At 33.3% G+C, this 16,338-nt stretch overlaps 4 protein-coding genes across 4 annotated transcripts; 2 read left to right on the top strand and 2 right to left on the bottom strand.

Annotated features, from left to right (window-relative positions):
• The first annotated feature begins 2,108 nt into the window (after nucleotides 1-2,108).
• LOC105329279 (uncharacterized) lies at nucleotides 2,109-5,921 on the top strand. Its single transcript, XM_034481877.2, has 5 exons — nucleotides 2,109-2,317; nucleotides 2,621-2,764; nucleotides 2,989-3,143; nucleotides 4,702-4,865; nucleotides 5,760-5,921. The coding sequence occupies exons 1-5, from the start codon at nucleotides 2,130-2,132 to the stop codon at nucleotides 5,892-5,894; spliced, it is 786 nt and encodes a 261-aa protein (XP_034337768.2). The 5' UTR covers nucleotides 2,109-2,129; the 3' UTR covers nucleotides 5,895-5,921.
• Nucleotides 5,922-6,066: 145 nt separating this feature from the next.
• Nucleotides 6,067-8,555, bottom strand: LOC105346616 (hyaluronidase-1). The gene is made up of 5 exons (XM_011455280.4): nucleotides 8,249-8,555; nucleotides 7,658-7,908; nucleotides 6,947-7,087; nucleotides 6,566-6,773; nucleotides 6,067-6,434 (listed from the first exon to the last, which is right to left on the bottom strand). Exons 1-5 carry the CDS (start codon nucleotides 8,537-8,539, stop codon nucleotides 6,087-6,089), a joined length of 1,239 nt encoding a protein of 412 aa, XP_011453582.3. The 5' UTR covers nucleotides 8,540-8,555; the 3' UTR covers nucleotides 6,067-6,086.
• Nucleotides 8,556-8,687: 132 nt separating this feature from the next.
• Nucleotides 8,688-11,886, top strand: LOC105346615 (serine/threonine-protein phosphatase 6 regulatory ankyrin repeat subunit A). Its single transcript, XM_011455279.4, has 2 exons — nucleotides 8,688-8,885; nucleotides 10,288-11,886. The coding sequence occupies exons 1-2, from the start codon at nucleotides 8,855-8,857 to the stop codon at nucleotides 11,412-11,414; spliced, it is 1,158 nt and encodes a 385-aa protein (XP_011453581.3). The 5' UTR covers nucleotides 8,688-8,854; the 3' UTR covers nucleotides 11,415-11,886.
• A 212-nt stretch (nucleotides 11,887-12,098) lies between these two features.
• On the bottom strand, nucleotides 12,099-15,701 carry LOC105346614 (cytochrome b5-like). The gene is given in 6 exon segments (NM_001305298.1): nucleotides 12,099-12,409; nucleotides 12,540-12,583; nucleotides 13,479-13,505; nucleotides 13,665-13,756; nucleotides 14,146-14,182; nucleotides 15,537-15,701. Coding segments are annotated over 6 exon segments (396 nt in total). The 5' UTR covers nucleotides 15,648-15,701; the 3' UTR covers nucleotides 12,099-12,324.
• Between the last annotated feature and the right edge of the window lie 637 nt (nucleotides 15,702-16,338).

The raw sequence follows: 16,338 nt of genomic DNA, 5'->3' as shown, positions 1-16,338 counted from the left end.
AAAAAATTCCACTGATGATAATGAAAAACCAACTATTGTGTGTTATAGACCTTACATGGTAGCTTTCATAAAAATTGGTCAATGACCTACTTTTTGAGTTAATGGCCATTGAATATTTTTTTAAAATGTAAGAAAAATCCATAAAAATTTTACACTATGATTGAGATTTTCTTAATTGTGAAATAGATACAAATTGCTTAACTCTTTAACAAATGAAATACAGTTTATGAATGGTAGTGACATTAAATAGATACAAATCATTAAGTTTTCATTCACAATTTTTAAAGACATTCTAGTCCGAATTTCCTCTATCAGTTTTCAAATCACTACCCATTTTTGATTCAATATAACAAAAAACTGAACGATGATAATGCTTTAACATTTATAGTATTAAACTAAGTATATTGACCTTTCTCTGCTGGCATAAAATTTATATGAGGTCAATGATCAAAATTTTGAGATATGGTGTCTTATATCATTTTAAAGCATTTTTCAATTTTTTGTTGTGTGTGCCATACTTTTATATATACGAAAAGGCAAGATAAAACCAACAGAAAATATGCAAAAATATGTTGACTAACAAATGAAATCTTAACTTTAAATATTATAGTACTACCAAAAATATTTCAGTGGAAAACAAAATATGAAAAATTTAGTCCGAATTTCCTCTGTTTTGCTAAAAGTCAAACTTTGTCTTAGCCTAATTCCATAATTTAGTATAAAAAATCAATTGTTATTTCAATAATAATTCATTTCATAAATTCCTTTTGTATTTAAAACAAATTTTACTCATGATTTTGAACTTTTTAACAATCCGGATTCGAGAACTCAAACCCTGAGTAAACAACATCCTTAAGCAGTATCGCTAAAAACACAGATTTATAATAACATATGCACTGTATATTCTACCCTATTTCTTAAAATAAAAAATTATTATAGTTCATACAGTTTTGAACTGACAAGCTATCGAGTAAAACGACGTTCAGGTATGAGTACACGCATTCGTTTTACTTTATAGAGCCACCTTCAAATTTATTGTTTAGTTAATTAACTGAAGTATTTATAATAGATGAGTTTTACTTCGTTTCAAAGGAAAAATACAAAGAAAATTACATGACCCGCTTACGCGGGTTATGCTATTTTTCTGGAATGCTAGCTACCTTCATACCCACATGAAACACAAAAGAAAGCCTTTTTTGTTTGTTTCCAAAAGTCGGAAATTCTGTTACAAAATTACCGTATAAAGGGTTTATATGTAAACCATTATGAAGACCATTATGAAAATGCCCAATTTTTCAGAACTTTTCTAAATATGATTGCATCTGTACTAGTGCCGAATGATGTAGCGCACCCGGCCATTACAGAGGTCACATCAATTGCTTGTAGCATTGTATTACACACGTACCATCTATTCAGCACATAAATTATCCCCATTTTTTGTCATATCCTATCATTTAGACCTTTATTTAAGAAGGCAATCGATAGAACTCAAAATCGATAAATAGTTCAGAATTTAAAAACATCAAAGACATAAAAAAAATTACCAAAATATCAATTTTTATAATAGTTTGTCGTAATTAGTCTGAGTTATTTTTTGCTTCTTAGTGTTTCTTTTCAGTCAAGCATAGACGCACTTTCTCATTGCTGCATGGAGACTTGTGTGTCTTGTGGCTAGATAGTATGCAAATCTTCCTTACCTAAACCAAAACGGCAAAACGCTCAATAATGCAGTGCACTCTGCTGTTGAAATAGATGTGAAATAGAAAGTGATGAGATAAATGTTTATAAAATACAGTTGTATACGCACGGAAAACGTTAAAAAGGTCCTTGTTTATTGACAAATGATGAATTTTGCAAATTTTTGGTTTTCATCGAATGGAACCCCCCCCCCCCTTTTCCAAATTGCTGGATCCGCCTCTGAATTCTAGTATAGTAGTACTCTGTTAATACTGAAATAGCTGCCACAAATCTAGATGACATACTGTTACGTGCAAATATAGCACTTTTCTGTTAGAAATATTACGTTCAGGTTCAACGGAATCAGGTTAGTCCTGCCTAAAACAAGAAGTGGGTTATAGATAAGAGAAAACTATAAATGCATCGCTCTTGCATGAATTTCCTTATCCAATATGTTTGTTCTACATGTAATATTATTCACGCTCAGTGTAGTCGAGGTGTTCGGATCATATTGGCATCCGCATCAGCATATGTCATGGAATAACGTCGTTGGAGAGATCCTAGTCAACAGCAGTATACATGAGGACGTTTACGTCGTTGATTTGTTCGACCGCAGGGGAATTATTCCTGAGCTACTCAGGTACTTTAAAAGCATATAATTTATACATGTATCTGGGAGAAGATAAGAAAAAGTGAAGGGGATGAGGCATGTATATCCCACTATACGTTTTCGACCCGTGAAATGTAATGTAATGCTTAATTTAAAATAATATCACATTTCCTCTTGATCTAAATTGTTTCAAAATGGCAAATCCAATCCGAATGAGTAAAAATAAATAAGTATGGAAAATGTGGATAATTATCTAATCTTCAATGATGTCATGGTAAAAAAGCATCTTTGCGAGAACAGTGTGATTACTAAATAGTTAACGCCATATTTTAGCAAGGGTAAAAAAGTAGTCTGCTACTTCTCAGCCGGAACTTACGAGGACTGGAGACCAGATATAGGCCAGTTTCCCCCTGACGCTCTGGGTAACGGGGTAACAACATGGAGGGGCGAACGCTGGGTGGACATCAGGGATACCAGGTCAGGGGTCAGATTATCATCATAACATTACTCAAAGCTTCTGTTTTCTGAGAAAATTCCAAGCTTTTATATTAAAAAAAATTATTGTGTGGCATTCATTAATATCCATAATGCATAATTACAAAAATTTAAGATGCATGCAGAATAATTACGATACACGTACATTGTATTCTTTTACAGATACGGTTGATTTTGAATAAAGCGATTTAAATTTTCGTTCTCAGAATCAGAGACGTCATGAGAAAACGCATCCAGATGGCGCAGCAGCAAGGTTGCCATGGCGTGGACCCCGGCAATGTAGATGGGTATACCCAAAGCGACCTGGGCTTCAACCTCACCTACGACAACCAGATAGATTATAACCGATTCCTAGCCAGAGGTAAGTGTATATACTAAATGTACCGTAAGTATCTAAATAAAGTATTCTTACCATATGAATCGTCTTTAGTATTTTGATTTCGTCATGCAAAGCTCGTTGGCATTAAGGTAGTCCATCTAACTAAGGTGAATTTAACAATTTTGATTGATCTTTACTACATCAAATACATATTTTAAAGCTATTATATGGCTGACATAAACCAAACTTGGGTGTATGTATGTAGTCAATGAAATGAACTTTTGGCACTTAAAACTTTTTAAGAGTTGTCTGCCCTAACGGAAAATTTAAAAAATCATTTTCTGAAAATATGTATGGTAAACTATGAATAATTTTAGCATATTAGAAGACGGAGAAAGCTTTTGCAACTTTTTACCAAGAGAAATGTGAGAAAATTACTTGTACTAAAGAAATATAATTTAAAAATGTATTTTTTCAACATATGATAAATTTATTAATTTTTTTTTTAAGATTTCAAAGGTGAAACTTTATTATTGAATAAACTCCTTAGGTAAGGTTTGCGGTTACAGGGAGATAACTCACACATTTTCATTGTGACGTAACACCAACTACCCTTTATTTCAGTTATGACGTCAAAATTTATATGACGTCATAATTGATTTCAGGTTTTTTTTATTTCGCGGGTTTTTTTAGTTTCAATGAAAAAATAAGAGAACACAAGCATTTTATCAATTTCCACGAAAACGAAATCCGCATCATATTGTTTTGAATAGTGTTTTAGAAACATCAGATTACACATATTCTAAGATACGTTTTTCCTGAAATCGGTGGACTTGGAAAGGTTTCAAATAAGATGTTTTCGTTTACATAATAGTAGTCCAAAATTATGACTTTTGTTGCATTTTATTCTATTTTTAGATAGTTCATCAGAAATCAATAAAAGTGAATCATGATATTAATAGTGATATTATTTTCGAACATTTTAAGCATAAATAACCCCCATAATAGTCACATATAAAATGTACATATTTTCACGAAATTGTTTACATTTCATCAAAATGAAAATTGGAAATCATGAACTTTGACCTTTTGTAGTTATAAAACGGGACGGGCAAAATTCATTTGAATTTCATGAGAAAAAAGACTTTAGTATAGTGAACAAAATGGTATGTAACTTTGGTACAACCTCTAAAAAATGCAAGCCGCAAACCTTACCTTAAAATCACACTAAGATATTAGTGATCAAACTTGCAATCTGTAAGATATGAAATATGATAGTTATTGATGGACTACCTTAATGTTCGTGTATTCGGTAAAATTCAATGCTTCAAGTACTTGTAAACAATTCTGCAGAGTTTCTTTTTTCGATAAATAGATCGACTCAACAACACAATTAATAAAAATTAGTGAAAAAAATGAAACCATGCATTATATTATAAAATAGATCTAAAAGTTAACCATCTTTAAGATGAAATACAAATAACACACATTTTGCTTACCATGAAAACTATTGACAAATCATATATTCTTTCTAAAAAGGACAATCAAAATGGGGACGTGCATCTTAATTTCATTGTGCCTAAATTAATTTATATTTCAGAGGCTCACAACCATGGACTTGCCATTGGACTCAAGAATGATTTGTTACAAATCAAAGACCTACTTCACGACTTTGATTTTGCCATCAATGAATCTTGTGAACAATTTCGTTACAATGTTCAAAAAAACTGTCTTCTGTACCAGCCATTCTTTGATGCCAGAAAGGTAGATATGATATAGAGGTTTCGCATAGCTATTTTTACATATAATGTAATTAAAAGGATTAACACTGTCCCATGTATGAATAAAATAACTCACAGTCTGCGCATAGAATTTGCAACATTTAAACAATAAAATGCTTTCTTTGGTGATTCATTAGGGATATGAAGGTAGCGACAAAAGCAAAAGTAAAAGCAAGTAAAATTCACTTAATTACTGTTAACATACATAAGTACGTTAGCGAAAAGAAACAGCTACATCGTCTCCTGTGAGACTTTGAGCTTTGACATCATCATGATTATTTCGTGCAGTCCGTGATTTTTCTTAGGTAGTTGTAAGTCTTGACCGATCGATAAACACGGCGTGTCAATTTCAGACCTGTCACTTTCATGTCAGTGTCAGCCGCTGTAAATTTCGATCAATCGATAAACGGGGCGTGTTTATTCCAGTCTGGCTGTTTCTATAGAGCTATGAATTAACTATAAGTTTCCGTAAGACATTTAGGGAATAACACTTGGTAGATACATGTAAATATAAAACTATAAAAAAAAATCAGATTGGCAGGTTGTGGCAATACAGTATAAGATGTAGTTATTACAATCATGTAAAGCGTGTGTACTAACTGCATATTATTTTCAATTTCAAGTTTAAATCATCAAAAAAATTAGTCATGGCAAAATTTTCAAGCAATTATTTTTAAATTGTGTATTAAAATTATCACAAATAATTCATGACAATTTTTTATGTCATGATTTTTAACTTGTGATTGAATATTAGCAAAGGGCACATGTATTCATGTATATTTCTTTCAATACACTATAATGAATGTATTGATATATATCAAAAAGTACAAAAGAACTTAAACACTGCAGTCATTTATCAGCTCCTTTCTCTCTGCAGCCTGTCTTCCATATAGAGTATGTACGCAGCTCTTCCGCGGCCCACGCTCAACGTAGCGCCATCTGCAGCAACAGACCTTCCGACATGAACACCATTATAAAAGTCGCACTGACCAACTTCAAAGTCGACTGCTAAGCATTGCAATAAACAGGCAGAATTTTCTGGGGTTTTTTAATTGAAGAATCTAGCTGAGTTTTAAAATGAGTATTTTCTCCTCTGAAGAATTTTGGTAAAGCTTGAATGTTAATGCAATAATGGGGTAAATACATGTATATGGCGTATAGATGTATACTAGTATATGTGCTGCTAAGTTATCGGTCTAAACTGTTAGCTTGGTTGGTTACATTGTGTACCAAGCCATCCTTTATAACATTTACATTCATAATTTTCAAAATCATATACATGTACATGCACACTATGTGCAAGAAATAACTGCAGTCCGGTAGATTTCACCCAAGAATTGCGCACGCATTTCCCGTGTCCACTGCACAAAGCCGCACCGCATTTCTCGGCAAAATCGATGACTTTTTTTACGAGAGGTCCAAGAGAAAATTGAAGGTAATCTTTGACATTTTGGCAGTCCGCCCGAGATTTGAAGTTCTTACTGCTATCCCAGAGTATTACCCCGTCCATCCCAGCGTCAAAGGACTGCCCAATGGAGTTAATTAGGTCCTCCTTCATCATCAAAACAGATGGTACATGTACTTAACAAACGTAACATGACAAATGGAAAATTTCCTATAAATTTCATTTATCTCACAACATTATTGAATTTTCATTGAATTCCTTTGGATTATATACGGTACCTGTGAATAGAACATGTCATTGTCCGTGTATCTGTAAGTACTGTATGCGTGCATTCGCGTATTGCTTGTAGAAAAACGAGAATGGACTCTCAGAGTTTCGTTCAGGATCCCTTGTACACGCTTCTGACGGCTAGAAGGGGAGGGGAACTTGGAGGATAGATATATGGAAGGGTACAGCGACTTACTGGCTCGGAACAACCAACTTAGTCTGAAATATTGGAGAGTAATTATACATGATTGTATGATACATTCTCTCTCTCTCTCTCTCTCTCTCTCTCTCTCTCTCTCTCTCTCTCTCTCTCTCTCTCTCTCTCTCTCTCTCTCTCTCTCTCTCTCTTACATGTAAAGTCGTTGAATTCTAAATATGTAAACAATCCATACTGATCATTGAATTTCATCGTCTCCTTGCTGCATTTATCTTCATCTTTTTCGTAGTTGAAACATCTCGGGAAACCATAAAACCCCCACGAACCACGTGGTCGTAAATCTCGGGCTATCATCAACGTCTTTTCCATTAATTTTCTTTAAAACAAAACCAATATACTCACTTCATGTAAGATTCATTATAATTAGAAGATGGGTGTAAACTGCCTATACGAGGATAGATAAGATACTATAAAATTGAAATATCAACAAATCTCATAATTTCTTTCTAAATTATTGAAAACAATGTATATTTACCATAACAACCCTTAAATATATTAAATATTTGGAATAGGTTGATTTAAACTGGAGTATGCGTGTCAAAACCTCCTAATAGTGTCATTTTTAGAACTTCATTGACTTTTCTTTTATAGAGTGGGTCTTAGCTCCATATTTTTGTCATGGTCTATATAAGGTATAAAGGAAATCAAACCGATTTCAATCAACAAAAACGTGGAGAGATGACCCACTATGCTTTAAAAATCAAGTATATTTAGTTTGAAAAATTTTAATTTAAAATTGTATTTTACGACTTAACCAAATGGGCATTTGTGCTATCTTGTTCCCCCATCTTCTCTTTATATCACTGATATAACAGTATTTTAAGGAAGCTGACACACCTGTCCGAATTTTTATTACAATATACATGTATATACCGTGATAGAGTACCTCGCTGACTCTTCAAACATAATTTCCGCCATTTTGCCTATCATTGTAGAGTTCCAAGCCGGGTATAAAGATTTGGCCAGTTTCTTTGACTCGTTGATGTATATAAGTTTATCTGGTTCATATGTATTTCTTTCAAATATTGGCCTCCAGCTTTCCCAATCAATAACCCCTTTCCCCAAAAAGTCTTTGGCGGGAACAAGAACATCGATGTCGTTTGCCACTTTCTGGAAGTGGTGGTCGAATGGAACTCTCTGGTCATATAAAAATCATCATATCAAAAACAGTTTCGTTTCTATATTGTGATATGTGGTATGTTTGATACATGCATATGTAAGTTGCAGGGAGGCGAATGGCAAAGTTTTGAACAGCGGCATTTTTGTACATGCATTTAAGTCATGCGCGGATCCAGAAAATTTTTCCAGGGGGGGTCCGAAGGATAATTGTGTTTGCCAGGGGGGGTCCGAGGCATATTTTCGCGATAATTTTACTATGTAAATTTAATAAATTTTCATTTTCCAAGGGGGGTCGGGACCCCCCCGACCCCCCTTCTAGATCAGCGCATGTAAGTACAATTTACTTTTTACATCTTACTTGTGGGATTCCGCCGTTAAGGGCCGATCCATTTGACAGATATTTCGGATATAATCCCGGAAGTGGTTCATAAAACAAAACCACTTCTTCTCCCATGAATGATGTATTTTTGTTACTATCTATCCTGAATTGTTTGAGATCAAACTCAATGTTGAATTTTTGAGAGCATACTTCCGATGGCACATTCCATGTAGCAACAAAGGCCTGTCTAGTTTCGGATCGACTGGAAAACAGAAACAAAATGGAAATGTAAAAGACGGCAAAGATTAAAGTTTCATACATGTTTATCATGTGATTGTTATTAGGAGTTGGTTGGCGGATCCCTAAATTTTGATTTTTACTTTTTATGTTTTCATATACTTTATGGCATGCTTAAACAAGACACCGTTAACAGTGGTTAAATATTATTCTGTTTTGGGGTTGTTGTTTTTTTTTTTTTGGTTTTTTTTTTATATAGGTACATGTACTTTTTAGGCGAATGGGCTACTGAGATTTATAAACGAATGGTGATGATGGTTGAATTAACAAGTTTCTGTCACTCCGGAAGTGTAAGGAATTGTTTTATCGAATATTCCTCCGTTTTAACGTTTGTACTTTTGTACAAAAATGGAAACCCAGGCTATGGTCGAATCAAGAGGTAATGGGACTATGTCAATATGCTCAAGTCAAATAAACATATCGGTTGTATTCATTATATGGTGCCTTTGGATGCTAACGCAATACTTTTTTGACACAATTAAATCCTTCACCCACCGTGCCGATCGGAGGTTCTTCATGTTCTTATTCCATTCAGCTCTCTTCACCGTTTACCACTGTTTATGTAGCGTATTAATACTAGGCCTATAGTATAAATACTTATCATTAAAAGAGAGCTTATAGGATAAGATGCCCCAGTGCTTTACATGTTTACCCCTAAAGGTAAGCACTGGTAATTGCAGTAAACGGTCCAATTGTTACAATTAAACTGGGTGTATATATAATCTGCCCTAAGATCTTTTTGCTTTCCGACAAATTCTAATAGCAATACACAAACCTAAGAAGTGCAACTAAAATCGATAAAAGGGGAAATATCCAAGATATCTTTATTGCATATTAGCATTTTTCAATAACAGATTTCTTACAGAGACCTCTAATGGAAAAATGTTGACATCTTTTCTCCATTCGGAAGCTATTAAGTCACCCAGGATACCTTGCACAATTTTTTTAATGTTATCATTCAGGTACTGTCATGTCTGTTGCAATGCAAAATTCCCATTGACTTTTTATATTTAGCTGTGTATTGACACCGGACAAGCTATAGCTAGAGGGGGTGTTTCCAAAGGAGAAATGTTTGGATTTTTTTTTTTATATTGAATGAAAATCGTTTGAGCCCTGAAGAATTTATAAATATTGTTTGATTCAAGACAATGTGCTGAAAATAATATTTTGGGACATACTATACAATATTTTACTAATTCGTACTTAATAGTTACTTTAAATTCCTTATATTACGCGAGTACAATGTACTTAATTCCGCGATAACACTGTTTTGTATCAAAATCGCGAGAATATAAATTCGCGAACGCAGAACATTTTTCCATATTTCTTATAGTTCCCAACTCTCAGAAAATAAAGGCGAGATTTTAAAATCCGTGATGGGTGTTTCTCGCGATTTTACGCGGATATAAATTCCTCGCCTTTAATTACTAGGAATTTACAGTAATAACAATCAGATTTAGATTTTAAAAACCAATTCTACCAAAGTAAGTTGTGAGTAATTGCAATGAATATGTCATAGGTTCTCCCCACCTTTACCATTTTGTAAAACACTGATTGATCATCTTTGATAAAATATATCCTTTTGTGCATCCAGAACTGCAATATTTAATAACTGAATAATAATTAAGTATGATGCGTGTTAATTCCATAAGACTGTAAAAATATGGTAGATTCGGTAACAGTTCTTTTAAGAAAATGTAATTGAGCAAATGGCTACATGTATATACCCATACATTGTTCACAAAAATGAAATTTTAATCAATATATTGCACTACTTTCAGACAAAATGAAGAAAAAGAAACTCCTCTTTGAATTGACAAAAGCCATTTCAAAAGTGGATGAAAGTATGGTGAAAATGACCATCAGTCAAGACGTTGATCTGGATGCAACAATAATTTACTCAAAGACTCCTTTGTCATACTCCTTAGAGATGGATGCTGAAAACATTGCAATCTTACTTCTTGAAAAGGGAGCAAACCCTGAAAAGCCAGCTACCTGTGAAAAGTCTAATCATGTTCTTTGTCCGATTCACTTTGCATCCAAATTCAATCAAACTAAGTTTCTTTCTGCATTGTTGAAAAGGAATGTGGACTTGGATGTAAAGACCAGTGCTGAGTTAAGTGCACTACATTATGCAGCTTATGCAGGTCACCTTAGTATTTGCTCAGACCTAATTAACCATGGAGCTAATGTAAACAGTAGAGATTCTCATTCTAGGACTCCTCTACACAGAGCCGCTGAAAATGGACAAACAGCAGTCATTGATTTACTCGTCAAATCTGGGGCGGATGTTTGTGCGGAAGATGAAATGGGAAATACACCTTTGATTATAGCCTGCTACTTAAACCAAACATTAGCAGCTAAATCCTTACTGGATATGTACAACAATGTAAATTTTTGTAATAAGGAAGGAAACTCAGCTCTTCATGTCGCTTGTAGTCAGTCCATACAAAATTCTGACAATTTCAAGAAGACTACATATGGACGTGCTATTTTTGGACGGCAAATGTTCCATCATAACCATGTATTTCATTTTGAATACAAACTTGCTGATATTTTAGTTTCGAGTGGTGCTAATGTTGAAGCAGTGAATACAATGGGATTAACTCCCTTTGAATGTGCAAGAACCTTTGTGACTCCAGAAACACAGTTAGCCTTGCTAGAAAAATTTGTCAATGCTGGACTCTGGGTATCAGATTTTTCACCCGATACATATGTACCCCTGAATCCTACATTTCAACCTGATTATGAAGAAGTACTTTCATTTATGCGTCTTAAGCAGATTACTTTAAAACAGCAATGTAAACGAATCATTCGTAAAAGTATTGTTATGAAGGGAGGTAAGAGCATGCAGTGCTATGTTGGTTGTCTACCTCTTCCAATGCAGTTACAAAACTATTTACTATAAAAATGGCAAAGATTTACAAAACAGAGTTGACCTTAGATTTCTGTTTAGTAGCAAATCTACACCAGGTTTTGTTTGACAAAATAAAGATACCAAATTGAATTTCTAAAAATTTGATGAAGTTTACGGGCATGGAAAGTCAGTTTTGGTTTCCTTTTTCAAATGCAATGGCAGTTAATCAAGTACGGTGTGTATTCGATTTCTGGCAAGAAGATTGCACAATATGCATGTAAATACGTAAATATTAGAAGTGTGAACTTGATCTTTTTGATTACAGCTTTTATGTAGTTTATGCATCTTTATTAATTTTTCACAAAGGTACTTCGGTAGTACACTTAAATTAATTTAGATAATAATGAATTTATCACATTTTCTATAGTACAAGATAGAATGGTTCAACTTCTTGTATTATTATTGGTTGCAATCTCATTATGGGAAAATAAGGTTGGTTGATCAATTTGCCCCCCCCCCCCCCCCTCCAAAAAAAATAATTATAATTGATAAGTGGTTAAGAGATTCAAAAGTGTGGCACAGATCATGTTTAATTTGTGACATCATAATTCTGTCTAGGAAGTTCTGTCATGTCTATTGATCACTAAAACCTTGCTAATTCCAAAATTATAACTTTTGTGTTGTAACAAACTTAGCATTGAAAAAGTGATTTAAAAAGCGCTCAAAATCAATTCATTTAAATTAAACATTTATTGGAACTTACATAAAAGTAAACATAATCAATAATAATTTACATGAGTTTCAGTTTGAACTACGATATAATGTCATAAATTGCTGGTACATACACTTAATGTCATAACATGATTGTGTGAAATAAAATAAAACCACAATGAATCTCCAATGTATCACCATATTCTGCGAATGTTGAACCATCAATGGGTTTAGAAGTAACATAAGATTTTCAGCTGGCTTGGGACATGAAGTATCTGTAGACAAATGCTGCAGCCAGGGCTACTCCTAGGGGTAGCAACCAACCAGTCCAGTTCCTGAAATATAAAACCACAGTTGATACTTGTACATACATTAAAATTAAAATGATCACAGAAAGTTCATATATATCGAAAATGTTTACTGATTAAAATCATTAAACAAACCCAAAACCAAAAATGTACTTGCCCTGATGCAGAGCCTGTATTTGGAGGATTGAAAGAGGTGTTGGTCTGAAATATACAGAATTAAAGATAAATCAGGCCTAGAACAGACTACAATAAAAATAAGGTCCCATGGGCTCAGAAATTCCAATACTTCACGACATGATCAAGGGAGCAACTCCAACTCCCCAACCTCCTTACCGGTACCTGCATGAAATTGGGGTCTGTGAATTTTTTATTTTCAGTTAAGATACTACATGTATTATACTATATCAATGTTAGAGCCCTCTCCAAACACCAGAATTACTGGCCCCTGGGCCGTGAGGTTCAATTATACATGTATTGCATTTCCTTCTCAAGAACATGTATTTATTCATCTTGTGTTCATTTAGTCACAAAAAAATTGTAATCTTAAATCTTTTAATGTTAAAATTAAGATGGACTGCTTTCCCATTATGTTTTAGACAGTGAAAATGTCAATTTCATCAAGAAAATCAAAAAGAAATACAATGTACAACAAAATTGTACGAGTAACTTAAAATTGGTCTGAAAGTATTGTTATAAGAAAACTTGTGACTGTTATGTTTTATTTCATTAAATTACATGGCTAAAATGATTAGTTTTTAAGAAATATTTAGTATAACATCTTCAAGTTTCATATCTTTATAAGTACAGATTATTGCACAGGATTGCCCATGCATCTTTATTATAACTACATGTATTTTGAAGAAAAAAAATTATGTAACAATTGTCATCAAATATGAATCTGTTTACCGGTACTATTCCCAATAAGTAGGCAACAAATTATCCATCATGATTTTAAGCTGATTACCGGCGCTCATCACCAGCAAAGTCCCACAAGACCGTATCATTCATATATTAAAGAATATACTTGCATAACAAAAGTTAACTATTGTATAGAGATACAGATAGAGGCTTAAACATTTGTTAAAATACTGCTTACCTTTACTGATGTTCCCTTTTTATCATCCTAAAGTAAATAAATAAATTAAAATAATTTTCGTTATACATTTATAGATATATGAAATATTTTTTCATCTCATATTTTGAATCAATTATATTATCAGGGTTGTGATTGTCAAAAAGTTGCTCCTTCAGGTGCATTTTGATCATCAATTTGTGAACTTACTGGGTGAAGTTCGCCTATTAAATAATCTTTCATCAGCTCTCTGGCATCATTGGAATGTCCAACATCTTCAAATGCTTCTGTTGCATCTCGGCCTGTAACAATGAAGACAATGATGAAAACAATGGCCAACTGTCTAGTAATATCAATTACTGATTCCAATGATTGACATTTACTATCAGGCCTATAAAAAAAAAATTGTGTGTTTAGGGTAACACTAATGAAAAAATTAGGTTAGGTAGGTAGGGATTTTTTTTAATTTTATCATATTTTTTTCTGCATGAATCCTAAGAATGTTTGTTTGTGTCATATTTAAAAACAGATTTTTTAATAGAAATAATATAAAATTCACAATCAGATAAAAAGAGACATCTAAAAATGGTAGGATAGGGGCATTTTTGTAGGTTAGGTCGGGTTACCCTAAACACACAACTTTTTTTTTTAGGCCTCACTGATGAGTCAGTTTATAGATTACAGCACATACCTGCTTGTTCCAACAGAACCTCTTCACCACCGGGATGCTGTTCAAAACAAGTTAAATCAATTCAATTTATTGACAAAAACCACATGTGGCGCAAGTCATACATAAGTATACAAATATAGTTAGTACATACATTTTTTATGTTAAATTCATGTATGAAGTTACAAAATATTTCTTGTTGACTTAACATCTGCTGGATTAAAAATTTTATAAGATATACATGTGTAAGTAATTAAAAAGTGAACAATATTCACTTCGTAGTTGTTTATAAAGAGGACAAGCAAATAAAAAATGATGTCCTTCTTCAACAACAGTAAGACAGTTAAAACAATGTCTTTCATCCCTTGGAATAATAGGATTGCATTATCTGCCAACCTCTATCTGTAATTCGTAGGCGCCAAGTCGCTTATTCTTCACTAAGTCAAAATAGAATGAACCCTCTTGGAAATGGAGAAATTTAAGTATGGTTGAATTTCTGAATTTCAATCTTGTTTAGATTTTGTATACTTATTAAACAATGGGAAGTGCACCCAACTCTACCCCAAATGCTAAATAAGAAGCTTTGTTAATTATAACGAACCCGTTAAATCATCTCTCAAGATAAAATTTTGAATTTTTGTCAAAATCTTTTTTTTTTTTTTTAAATCACATATCCAAATTTCAAAGCACAGAACAAAAATTGCACAATGCATGATTTATAAATCGAATAAATTGAACCAATCCTAAAACAGTCTGTGAAAGACTGTGATAGTTTGTTAGTTTTGATTTGATTATAAAATATGCCTTCCTTAATTGCTTTACCTGCTAAATTCTCACATGCATATTTCAATTTACCATTTTTACTGTTTTTGTGCTTACTTATTATGTTTCCTCAAAGATGTAAATGTGATTTATATATAGTAGTTATTTGGGGATGCTTGCAACTTCTTACCTAGTTTTCTGACTTCATTTCGAAGCTTTAAACATTGAATTTCAACATTCATTCTTTCAACATTTAATCAGTTATCAAATCGAGAAAATGGACAGGTGTTAAAGAAATTATACTGCATTATTCTTAACATTGATTTGGGGCGTTTAGTATGTTTAATTGTGATCTGACATCAGTAATCAGTGAGGAAGGCAAAAACCTTATACAAAGCTTCATAAAATGAAGCAGCCACACCAAAAAAGATAGCTGCACGGTTTCTTCGGGGATGTTGACTTGAGGAGGCGAATATTGAAAAAAAATCACCCAAAATTCATTTCAAACCGTCGACCATTCATATCATTCATAGAAATATTACATAAAACTTTTCAAACTGACATTGAAACCTTTGTGAAATAGACATGATAGAGGTCACAGTTCTACTTTTTGACCAGTCTAGATATTGCGAAGTGATCAACTTGTTGCTTACCTCTTCCAAGAATTTTGTCACATCATAAACATTGTCGTGAATGATCAGCCACGTAGATTTGTCCTTTTTGCCAGTGACCTCAGACTCTCTATAAATCTTTTTCTCTGACATGACGATGCTAAAATCTTTAAAATTCTCTACCGTCTACGTGCTTGCACCTTGTTATTTCACCGGATGTTGTGTAACTACAGAACCGTATACGAAAGTTCCCGGAATCATGTTCGTCAGTTATGTGGTGTAAAAGAGATGCCTTATTGATCATATTTTGAACAATCTAGAACAAAGTGTTTCCGATCTTCGATGAACAGCATTTTAAACACTTTTATCCAGGAGGGAGTTCAGAATATCAGTTTTAATATACACTGTACCATTGATGGGCACTGATTCTTATAATTATGATTGTTAAAACAGATTCATCATTGGCGGATCCGGGGGGGGGGGGGGGGGGGTACCGGGGGTACCCCCCCCCCCCCCCCTTTCTCTGGGACATGTGAATTTTTTTGAAAACTTCTAATGCCTATTTAAAGGCAATTTCCTCATTCATAATATAAATACTGTAAACAAATTACATCTCAAATAAATGATTTTAAAATTGCTTATCTAAAGATTTTACCGTAATTTACATGTATTTCTGATATGAAATAACCTAACTATTTTTTTATCGAAAAAAAGAACTCCCCTTCAGCATCCGGTGTTCACTTCTATGAGTAAACATACAGTTTGAACTAACAATCCATCGAGTAAAACGACGTTCAAGTACGAGCACATACATTCGTTTTACTTTTAAAAGCTGCTTTCAAAT

This window comes from Magallana gigas, chromosome 3 (genome assembly GCF_963853765.1).
Source record: "Magallana gigas chromosome 3, xbMagGiga1.1, whole genome shotgun sequence".
Lineage (NCBI taxonomy): Eukaryota > Metazoa > Mollusca > Bivalvia > Ostreida > Ostreidae > Magallana > Magallana gigas.
This window is presented reverse-complemented; position numbering and strand designations above follow the sequence as displayed.

Excerpts from the sequence above, each read along its gene's own strand:
- LOC105329279 (XM_034481877.2), top strand. The coding sequence starts at position 2,130 with ATGTTTGTTCTACATGTAATATTATTCACGCTCAGTGTAGTCGAGGTG. Across the intron at positions 3,144-4,701 it reads TAACCGATTCCTAGCCAGAG|AGGCTCACAACCATGGACTT; the intron begins GTAAGTGTATAT and ends TTTATATTTCAG. Across the intron at positions 4,866-5,759 it reads CATTCTTTGATGCCAGAAAG|CCTGTCTTCCATATAGAGTA; the intron begins GTAGATATGATA and ends TTCTCTCTGCAG.
- LOC105346616 (XM_011455280.4), bottom strand. The coding sequence starts at position 8,539 with ATGATAAACATGTATGAAACTTTAATCTTTGCCGTCTTTTACATTTCC. Across the intron at positions 7,909-8,248 it reads TTAACGGCGGAATCCCACAA|AGAGTTCCATTCGACCACCA; the intron begins GTAAGATGTAAA and ends TTATATGACCAG. Across the intron at positions 6,435-6,565 it reads ATGACATGTTCTATTCACAG|GAGGACCTAATTAACTCCAT; the intron begins GTACCGTATATA and ends TTGATGATGAAG.
- LOC105346615 (XM_011455279.4), top strand. The coding sequence starts at position 8,855 with ATGGAAACCCAGGCTATGGTCGAATCAAGAG. Across the intron at positions 8,886-10,287 it reads GGCTATGGTCGAATCAAGAG|ACAAAATGAAGAAAAAGAAA; the intron begins GTAATGGGACTA and ends CACTACTTTCAG.